Source organism: Oreochromis niloticus, linkage group LG9 (genome assembly GCF_001858045.2).
Source record: "Oreochromis niloticus isolate F11D_XX linkage group LG9, O_niloticus_UMD_NMBU, whole genome shotgun sequence".
NCBI classification, from domain to species: domain Eukaryota; kingdom Metazoa; phylum Chordata; class Actinopteri; order Cichliformes; family Cichlidae; genus Oreochromis; species Oreochromis niloticus.
Window position 1 is genome coordinate 32,896,391 of NC_031974.2, and position 10,446 is coordinate 32,906,836.

At 46.4% G+C, this 10,446-nt stretch overlaps 1 protein-coding gene across 1 annotated transcript in view; it reads left to right on the top strand.

Annotated features, from left to right (window-relative positions):
* Positions 1-10,446, top strand: part of sspo (SCO-spondin) — a 100,112-nt gene that overhangs the window by 11,530 nt on the left and 78,136 nt on the right. The window contains exons 17-27 of the mRNA XM_025910190.1: positions 15-180; positions 294-546; positions 2,836-3,046; positions 3,494-3,588; positions 3,678-3,934; positions 4,628-4,762; positions 5,012-5,214; positions 5,302-5,429; positions 8,282-8,391; positions 8,482-8,631; positions 10,262-10,355. Of these exons, the coding sequence (XP_025765975.1) occupies positions 15-180; positions 294-546; positions 2,836-3,046; positions 3,494-3,588; positions 3,678-3,934; positions 4,628-4,762; positions 5,012-5,214; positions 5,302-5,429; positions 8,282-8,391; positions 8,482-8,631; positions 10,262-10,355 (1,802 nt within the window). The remainder of the gene's footprint in view (positions 1-14; positions 181-293; positions 547-2,835; positions 3,047-3,493; positions 3,589-3,677; positions 3,935-4,627; positions 4,763-5,011; positions 5,215-5,301; positions 5,430-8,281; positions 8,392-8,481; positions 8,632-10,261; positions 10,356-10,446) is intronic.

The window sequence follows — 10,446 nt, forward strand, 5'->3', positions numbered from 1 at the left end:
CTCTGATTCTACAGTTGTGTCACGACGTGGTGGAGAGGGAGCCATATTTCCGTCTCTGTCTGTCAGAGGTTTGCAGCTGTGTGCCGCAGGGAGCCTGTCACTGCACCGTCCTCACTGCCTATGCCCGACACTGTGCTCAGGAAGGCGTTGTGGTCCAGTGGCGCAACCACACCTTCTGTGGTAAGCTGGAGGACCGTTGTTTGTGTTGTTTTGAGGCTTAAGGCTTACTTTTTAGAGACCAAAAGTGTGTTAAAACCAATGCTATGCTACGCTATCTTTTCCTTTCTCCCCAGCAATGCAGTGTTCAGGGGGTCAGGTGTACCAGGAGTGCGGTCGCACTTGTGGGAACTCATGCTCAGATTTGAGACACGGCTGGAGCTGTGATGACAGTTGCAGTCAAAGATTGTGTGTTCCAGGCTGCCAGTGCCCACCAGGGCTTGTGCAGGACCAGCAGGGTCAGTGTGTTCCCATCTCTTTGTGCCCATGCATGCAAGGAGAAGTGATGTACTCACCTGGAGCCGTGGTTCAAAATAACTGCAACACCTGGTATGTAGTCGAGGACTTTGTGTCACCTTTCTGCCACTACACACTTTGATCATGAAATATGTTTAGATTTTTTAAAATCTTTTATGAAATATTAAATCAACAGTACAGATGCAGATGCACACAAAAAATTAACCCATTCGGAAATGCATTAGATCTCAGTGGGGAAAAAAATCATACTGGATATCAATACTGGTATGCACTGGTCGTTAACCAGAGCACGCAACATCATTTAATGGAAATGAAGACTACCAACCTGCAGATGGCTAAATTCAAAGACACCCCAAAATTCAAAGTGAATAAAAGATGTAGTGGGACTCAGTAGTTTGTATTGCCCCCATTGTGGTGGATGGTGTCCTGGGGACAGATCAGGAGCAGGGCATCACTGAGCTGCTGGACGTTCTGAGGTACACTGAGGTGAAACACAATGTCCCACAGATGTTCTGTTGGATTTAGGTCAGGTGAGCATCAGGGCCAGTCAGTGGTGTCAATTCCTTTATCCTCCAGGAACTGCCTGCATACTCTCACCATATGAGGCTGGGCATTGCTGTGCACCAGGAGACACCCAGGACTGCCTGCACCAGCTCAGGGTCTGGCAGTGGGTCCCAGAAGCTCATTCTGATACTTAATGGCAGTCAGGGTGCCGTTGCCTAGCCTGTAGAGGTCTGCATGTGTTCCCCAGACCATCACTGACCCACCACCTATCTGTTCATGCTGAATGATGTTACAGGCAGCTCTCCACAGATTCTCCAGGCTCTTTCACGTTCCTGTCATTTCTGGTAGTTGGTAACTGACAATGCCAAATATCAAACTGGGCCCCATGGAGCCGGGCAGTGAGTGTAGAGCCCACTACAAAATGAGTCATACACACCGGTGACCTGCTGGAGGTCATTTTGTGTTCATCACGCTCCTCTTTACACAAAGGAGCAGATACTGGTCCTGCTGATGGGTTCTTCTCAGAATAACTGTCTCCTGGAATCTCCTCCATGCTCTTGAGCGTGTGTTGGGAGACACAGCAAACCTCACGGCAATGGCACGTATTGATGCACCACCTGGTTTAGTTGGACTACCTGTCCTCCACCATAAAAGCCTCCTGTTTGGGGGAATCTCATTGTTGCTTCTCTAATGCGGCTGTTGTTCATTTCATTGTAACACCAAAACTGATCAACAGCCCCTCTGCTACTGAACTGACCACATCAGTATCCCCTGATGTCCTCTGATTAAACTGGTAAACTAAACTTCTGAAGAAAGCAGAAATGAATGAAGTTACTTAGGTGTCATTTTTCTTTGACCTCGTATAGATGATTGCTTTTCTGCTTTTTGTTTTTTTAACAGTACATTGTAAAAGCAGCCATTTCTCTTTCATGCTATCTGAGTGCAGCTTTTATCATTCGCCACCGGTCATAAAGAATCAGTTGAAGTAAGCATGTTTCATCATCGTCTGCAGAACTATAGTGTCATACTGACCCGGTTTCATGAACAAAGTCCTGTTTTATGAGCGCGGTAGGCGAGGACGCATTGTTACAGATTTGTGCCTGTTCATCAGTAATCTCGGTCTCTTTGGAAACTCCTGACGTTGTGAACCTGGCCGTAATAATTGGGGCAATTTGAATTTAGCTGTACCCTTGTGAACATCTGCACAAGTTAGCCTTACCCCAACATGAATGTCGTATATTTAAATGACTGCAACTGCAAACTATGGTGGTGCAAGAGCTCTGATGAAATCACTCTATGTTCCTGCTTGCTGATACAGGATAGGTTGATTTCATTGCATTTCTTCACCACATAACGGCAGTGCGCATTACTCTGTGGGTCTAAGTAACTTACCGATGGCTCAGACTAGTTTCTCTCTGATTTGTAATGTATTGGGACATGTTGGCCTGTACAGAGTCCGTTTTCTACGTGACTTGTTTCCTTTGAGCTTGTGATATCTGTCTGGCCGAGTAATTGCTGTGAGGAAACAAGGAAATTCTGGTTAATCATTAAACAGATATCTTAAATGACATACAGTATATCAGGGCATGTTAAATGAAAAACACTGGCTGTTGATTCAAGTGAATCATTAAGTGATTCTCATCACACCTCAGCTGCTGTTAAAGGAGAATAAAAATTTATGGATGATAGTTTAGTGTCATCACTATAAAGTATATGTTTGTATTCACTTTCCCTGCTAAACCAAACTTGTTAATAACAATGTTTCAGTAATAAGCTTTAATAGACCAGTAATGTCTTGGTAATACCATTCAGTAGATGTTTGTACTAACTCAGCTCCCTCGTCTCTTCCCTCCATAGTGTGTGTGAGCAGGGATTGTTTAACTGCACTCAAGAGCTCTGTGAGGAGGTCAACCAGTGTCCTGGCACTCTGGTCTACTCCCCACGCTCCTGCCTCCTCACCTGCTCGAGCCTGGATCCTCCTGGCCAACAGCAGGGGTCAAGCGGCATGCAGTCAAGCTGCAGAGAGCCCCTATCTGGCTGTGTGTGTCCACAGGGAACCGTCTTACTAGTGAGTGAAAACCTTTTTATGCAGGTTTATGCAGATGCTGCTGTAGGTTTATGATGTGGTTTCCCCCCACATTCAGTAGGGCCTATTTCTTACAGTTGAACTATCATTTCTGTTCCAATCATATCCTCCCGAGACCCTGCCTATTAATGTATGTCCTGTGTAGTGGACACACTACTTCTTATTCAACATCTGTAGGGTGCCATAGGGTGCTAACATGGGTGATTTCACACAGCTGGTGAACAGAGGAGCTTCACTAAGAGCCAATATAAGATAGATAAGGATTATTTTCAACTGTCAAAAAATCATGAATTTCTTAATGTCAGCTCCAAATTAAATTTCATGGTGTTTTGTGAGTTTAGAGACAAACATCACAACGAGCTACCAGAGCTGTAGTCTTTGATCATGACCCACATTTTCGTACTTTACATCTTCTTTTCTTTCCTTCAGGGCGACCGCTGTGTTCTGCCAGAGGAATGCCCATGTCACCACAATGGTCGACTTTATTACAGCAATGACACCATCACTAAGGACTGCAACACATGGTAATGTATGAGCTGAGTGCATCAAAATTCTTTAAGATATAATAATTATAAACGTATTCTTTTACAACGATATCATTTTTTCCCTGCAGCGCGTGTAATGAGCGTCGCTGGCACTGTGGCCGCTCTGCCTGTGCTGGTGTTTGTGTGGCAACGGGGGACCCACACTATGTGACGTTCGATGGTCGTTGCTACTCTTTCCTGGGTGACTGCCAGTACGTGCTGGCCAGGGAGACCAGCGGCTTATTCAGCGTCACGGCGGAGAACGTGCCGTGCGGAAGCACGGGAGTCACCTGCACAAAATCAGTCACCCTCAGTCTGGGAAACACGGTCATACATCTTCTAAGAGGTAGGGGGGCTCAATGGTGCTGCTAAATGGGAGTTTATATCCAGCAAACATGGCCCCTTGGAACCCATGTGAGAGCAGTGTGGGCAGAACCACACGGCCCACAGTGGGCAACAGCCATGAAAGTGTCAGAGAGGAGCTTACACCCCCCCTCTACCCCGACACTGCAGCTCCCAGAAATGCCCCACAGACATATACTGCTACTAGGACCCATAGTGGGTTGAACTGGTAGCAGAGTGCTGGACTCATATGTGCCCCATGGTATGTTACCGCCACCAGCTGGTATGAGAAGTAATACTGTGGACCAGAATACTGCTTTAAAAAAAAGCACCTTCCCCCTTATTCGCAAGAGGTCACCACATAGTTGATTTGTCAGATTTTTACACCACATACCCAACTCCTACACTCAGACTAGAGATCTCCTGATTCATACTCAAACATGTAAATCATTACACGTGTAAGCGACTTGCCCTCAAAGGCAAGAAACCCCCTGAAAGTCCCATCAAACCAGTTGGTCTGTGATCTGATATCTTGAGTTTAACGTCTGTTTCACTGAAGTTTGGAATCACTTGTGTGTTCTGAGGTGCTGTTTTTATCAGACATGACTCACAAATGTGTCCTGTTTCTATTTTGGCAAAATGATTGTACTATGTGAGGAAAGTGAGGGTCTAATTGCTGAACTGTCTGTGACATTAGGTAATGCTGTGACAGTAAATGGGATGCCAGTTAGCCTACCAAAGTCTTACAGTGGCAGTGGCCTGACTTTGGAAAAAGTTGGCCTGTTTGTGTCCCTCTCTTCACGCCTTGGAGTCACTTTGCTGTGGGATGGAGGTAAGACACACACATATAAATTAAATATAAAAGATCGTTTGCAGAAAATACACAGAAAAACATTGAAATACTTAAAGTGACACACATTTGCTCATTTAAAATAGGGATTTAAGTTCATCCCTGCTGGCCATTAGAGTGATCACAGAGAGTCACACTTATCGGTCCTTGCAGCAACATTATTATATCTAGTTGCCATAGTGTCTGTGCCTTGCTTAAAATTCATTTATCATTTATCATTTCTTCTTCCAGGTATGCGTGTGTACGTGCGTTTGGCGGCCCATCTCCGTGGTCGGGTCGGGGGCCTGTGTGGTAACTTTGACGGGGACACAGAGAACGACTTCACAACACGGCAGGGAATTGTGGAATCGACAGCCGAGCTGTTTGGAAACTCTTGGAAGGTCAGCCCATCCTGCCCTGACGTGGCAGACCAGGACCTCCGGGACCCCTGCGCTGTAAGTTCACATTCACACATTCACACACACAGAGGGATTTCTGGTTTTAGTCTGCGTTACACTAAGTTCTGACACTGTCTTCTTCAGCTGAACCCCCACAGAGTGACATGGGCCAGGAAAAAATGTGCTGTGTTGACTCAGGGACTCTTCTCAAGGTGCCACCCTGAGGTGCCCTTCCAGCAGTATTATGACTGGTGTGTCTTTGATGCTTGTGGGTGAGTGGCAGCGCTAATCTACGCAAGACATATAAACATTAAAAATATATACTTGGATAGTGTATCTGAGTTATGTGAGTGCTGCATGGTCACACCCAAAGCGGCATTCTCATACCAGCTGTGGTCTGTTATTACAGTTTTTCAGCTGATTAGCTTTGACCCAGATGAGCAGGTATTTGGAGACGGTGGGAAGGAAAAACCACAATACAATACAAACACAGCATATTGATTTCTTCTCTGAAACAAAATGGTACAAAATAGGCTACAGAAGTATCCAGCATCCATATAATGCTGCAAAGTTAGTGCAGTAATCTACCCTACAAAGAAAATTAAAGAATTATGGATAAAATGGGATATATTGCACTTTATCATCAGCTGTATCTGCTGTGTGAAGTAACTAGTTTCACTTTAGAGATTTGTTTGAGTAAAATGGTCCCGTACCCTTTTGCAGTTTTGTATAAAATATCAACGTTAGCAAACAATCACTGGGCGGTGCTGCTGCTGTGGGCCCCGATCCGGATGGGCCTGGGCCCTCTTGCCCTGGTGGGTTCCAGAGTTGGGGGTGCTTACTGGGGTCAGCGGGGGAGCTGGCCCCAGGGAGGGGCCACTTGCCCCTCCCTTTCTTCCCTCCCATCCTCAGCTGCCTCCCTCTTCCCGCTCTACCACACTCACCCACACACACAGGGCTTGGGGTGCAGATGTGTCACCAGGGAGCAGGGGAGGCACTCCCCCCCCCTCTGTCCCCTTCTGGCCACCTGTGCCTCAATTTTATTCTGCAACCTAGACATCCACATTACTCACACTCTCACATAACACATACATATAGGGCCTTGGGGGTGGGCACGTTTTACAGCATCCAGAGGATGGTCGGTGTATTCCAACCCACCTCTGGCGCTGGTGCCCTACCCTCAATTTTAATGCATATAGACACTGAGGGTTTCAGGAGGTGCCGTGCTGCTCTCTGGCAGGAAGCACCATGCCCTCCTGTGTTTTAAATGCACTTTAGAACAGCACACAGCAACACTACATATGAGCGGGCGGAGGGAGGTTTGGGGTCTTCACTCACCCCGGTTCTGTTAGCCGTCAGGGCTGGGGGGCTGGGAGGAGGTGCTGGCCGTCAGATTGGGGTCTGGGATGTGGGGCCTCCCTGCTACTGCAGATGGGGGGGCGGTCCGCTTGCCTCCACCCCAGAGAGAAGGGTTACACCTCCTGGGTCTAGGTGCGGCTTGCCCCTCTGGGGGCGGGGGTACCTGGACCTGGGATACAGAGTATGTTTGGGGAGTGTGATTGTCTGTGCAGTGTCTATTTGTGTCTGTCTACATGTTGGGTAAGTGCCGAGTATTTGGTTGTGTATATGGGGGTGGGAATGCACGTTTGAGTCTGTGTGCGTCTGTTTGTCTGTGTCTATATGTCAGGTTGGGCCTTAGACTCTACCTCTCTGGGAACATCTCAGGCCCTCCAAAGTACGGAGGCCTATCTCCCCTCACCACACTCCCTGCCGGTGGCTGATGCCCTCAGACGTTGGTGTGCTGGTGGTTCTTGTCAACTGGGGCTGGGCACTCATGTATGTACCGGCTCACTCCTGGTGGCCGATTGGCGGGGCCTGGCACCTGTGGCCCGGCTGGGCCCCTTCCGGGGGGTGGGGTGCCCTCAGGCCTCTGGCCTCTGGGCCTGAAGCTCGGTCCTCTCTGGCGCAGCTGGCTGCCGGCAGAGCCCGCGGGCACGGCACTGCAACCCCCTCCGGCCTCTGCTCTGTGGCTGCTGGGTGACATCTCGTTTGGGGTCTACTCAGCTCTTCCCAGGAGGGTGGCACGGTTCCCCCCCTTTGGTGGTCCTCTTTGGGTCCTCATACTCTGGGGCCTCTGGATGTCTGGGGCCTGGATCTCCTCCATAGCTGCTTCATGCCCTGGGGGATGGGGCTATGGCTCCCCACACTCCCTAGCAGATCGTTACATGGAGAAACCTTTGGAATACAAGCATGCTTATCCACACAGGTGTACACACGGGTGTTCACAGACACAAACTACACCTTTCTTGGCTGCTACCTCAAAGCACATTGTGCGCTATCTATCTTGCGTGCTGCACAACAACATTTAATATTTAGTATCTACTGTTATCTACTGCTAGCTAGTTTATTGTGATGGTGTTGTATTTATTATGTAGCTGTTTTTTTTTTTGTTTGTTTGTTTTTTGTTTGTTTGTTTGTTTGTTGTCTCTTCTGTTTTTTCTCTCCATACAGGTGATCCAGGTGTTTTGTTTGTTTTCTTTCTTTCTTCTCCCCTTTCTCGCCATCTCTTCTCCCCTCAATTTTTCTTTCTCTCCCTCTCTTTCTTTCATTCTTTCTCCCTGTCCTATCTCCCAGTCATGTCTGTCCCGACTGTAACAACTGAAAATAAAATAAATACATAATTATAATAAAGGTCAATCAAATGGACCAATATGGCAAGGCCATGATGATCCAGTTGGTAAAGTAAATCCGCTTGGCATCTCTCTTGGCCTTAAGACAACAATTCTGATGGCTAAAGATCCAAACGGGACAGGGGGAAAAAAAAAAGAAAAGCAAACAATCACTGTTTTTATGAGCATAAACTGAAATTTGATTAAACTGAGGTTTAATTGGGTTTAATTATTATTTGGTGAAAGAACATTTTAATTGGCCAAGAAAAATGCAATCTTCAGTTGCTGGGTTTTAGTTAAAAAAACGCTGTTACAAAAATGATAACAGGACCGCCCCCAGCGAAGCATGCTGCTTGTGCAGCAGTTAGTAAGGAAAAATGTAATCAAGTCATTTTAAAACTGTGTATTTGGAGTAACACTTTAAAGGTAGCTTTGTTGTTTGTTGTGTGTTTTAGCTGTGACTCAGGTGGGGACTGTGAGTGTCTCTGTACAGCCATCGCTACCTACGCCGAAGAGTGTAACCGGCGAGGGGTCTACATCCACTGGAGGTCCCAGGAGCTCTGTCGTACGTTGGGGACCTATCCTGCACACACAGCCATACCTGAGCTAATGTCCAGGGCAAACTTTCTCTAACTTTAACTTCATCTTCCTGTAGCTCTGCAGTGTGACAACGGGCTGGTTTATGATCCCTGTGGTCCAGCTTGTTCACGTTCATGTCCTACCGTTCAGCAAAGTCCACATTCCAGCTGTGATGCTCTTTCCTGTGTGGAGGGCTGCTTCTGTCCTGCAGGCACTGTCCGACATGGTGAGACAAACTCTGCTGTGTCCATAGCTGTGATGTATAAAACTGAGCCCTACAGTTGTCTCTGTATCAGTATTTTAATGTGACAAAGCAGAACTTGAAGCCACATGTCAGAAGAATGAGAGGAATGGGTGCTGAACGCCTAATACAAGATGCATATGTGTGGAGAGTTAAACTTGGGCGATTTGCTTCTTTAGTTTTGAACTTACAGCCTTATACTACATACATGATGTGCACATTCACACACACTGCACAGCAGTAACTTCATTGATTTGCCAGTTTTCAGGACTGGTGCAGGAAGAGGACCCAAACGTGGGACAAACAAGAGACACTAAGGCTGAAGGCAAATGTTAAAAATCCAAGATATTCTCCTTCAGGGCAAAAACACAGGATAAGAATGACAAGCAGTGCCAACAGACTAGAGGCAAGCACAGACAGGAACACAGGCATAGAAAACAAACACTCACTGAGGTTTGAAATACGACAGGTAACCAGAGAGACACCTGGGGATCAGCTGAAACTAATTCAGGCAATAATAATAATGTATACTTTATTGATCCCTGTAGGGAAATTACTTGTTTTTCTCTGCATTTGACCCATTCACTCAATGAAGCAGTGGGCAGCCAATAAGCAGGCGCCCGGGAGCAGTGTGTAGGGACGGTACCTTGCTCAGGGGTACCTCAGAGTAGCCGTTCAGTGGATTCGAACCCCCGACTTTCCGATCACGGGGGGACCACTCTACCTACTGAGCTGTCCCTGCCCCAGACATGGAAGTAAAACTAAAAAAAAAAGGTACAAGACACAAATGACTGTCAAAATAAAACAGGAAGTAACTAATCTCATTAAAATTACGTTAAGCCTAACCGCATTAGCTCGTTAATGCGTTAGTGCTGCGCCGCGTTAATGCGGTTATGGCATTAACATCATTTTAACGAGATTAACGCTGACAGCACTAGAAGGAACCTAAACAGGTAATGCCTAACACAGAGACAAAGACTCGACGAGGTTAAAGGAACATGAGGGAGGCAGAAAACTACAAGATACCAAAAGACTCACATCAGGAAGGAGTTTGTAATCACGGAACTACTTACAACATCACAAGTGAAGAACTCAAATTTGACAACGAGTAAACAAAACCAATAACTAAGGACTCAAAATACTAAATAAATCCCAAATGAAAATGTAAATAATCAAATGGGAACGTAGTAGGGAATACTTAATAAGGATATATTCAAAACGCAGGACTACGACACCAAGCAGTCAGGATGTGCTAGAAGATGCTGTGGCTTCTTTTTCTGTACAGCCAACAGGATTATATATAACCTATTCCAGGTTTATCATCACTGCTGAAATCTAAATCCTGCCCTGATCTGACTTGTCTCGGTGTCATGCTGACAGAAACACGTGTAAAAACTACACTTACAATGTAATATTTTCGCTTCTTCACCACATCAGAGTATTTGAAACCAGCTAATCTGGAACGCTACGGCGTACCACTAAAATTAAGTAGCTGCAACTGTTTTGGACTTCTGCTCCCATCTGCACTTTTTGGGCAGGTGTGTTGTATCAGTCTAAGCCCCAACGACCCACTGTCGTCCTTACGTTCTTGGTCTGTATGCTTTTTATGAAACAGGCGACAGCTGTGTAGTTCCCAGCCAGTGTCCGTGTGAGTGGGATGGCTCCTTGTTTCCAGCTGGAGCTGCTATCACTCAGCACTGCCAGAACTGGTCAGTCTTTCTGAACATTTATAAATGAGTATTCTTTGTTTTTGTCTTTGGTAAAAGAGCTGTCCATAAAAACTTTTTGCCTTTGTGTGTT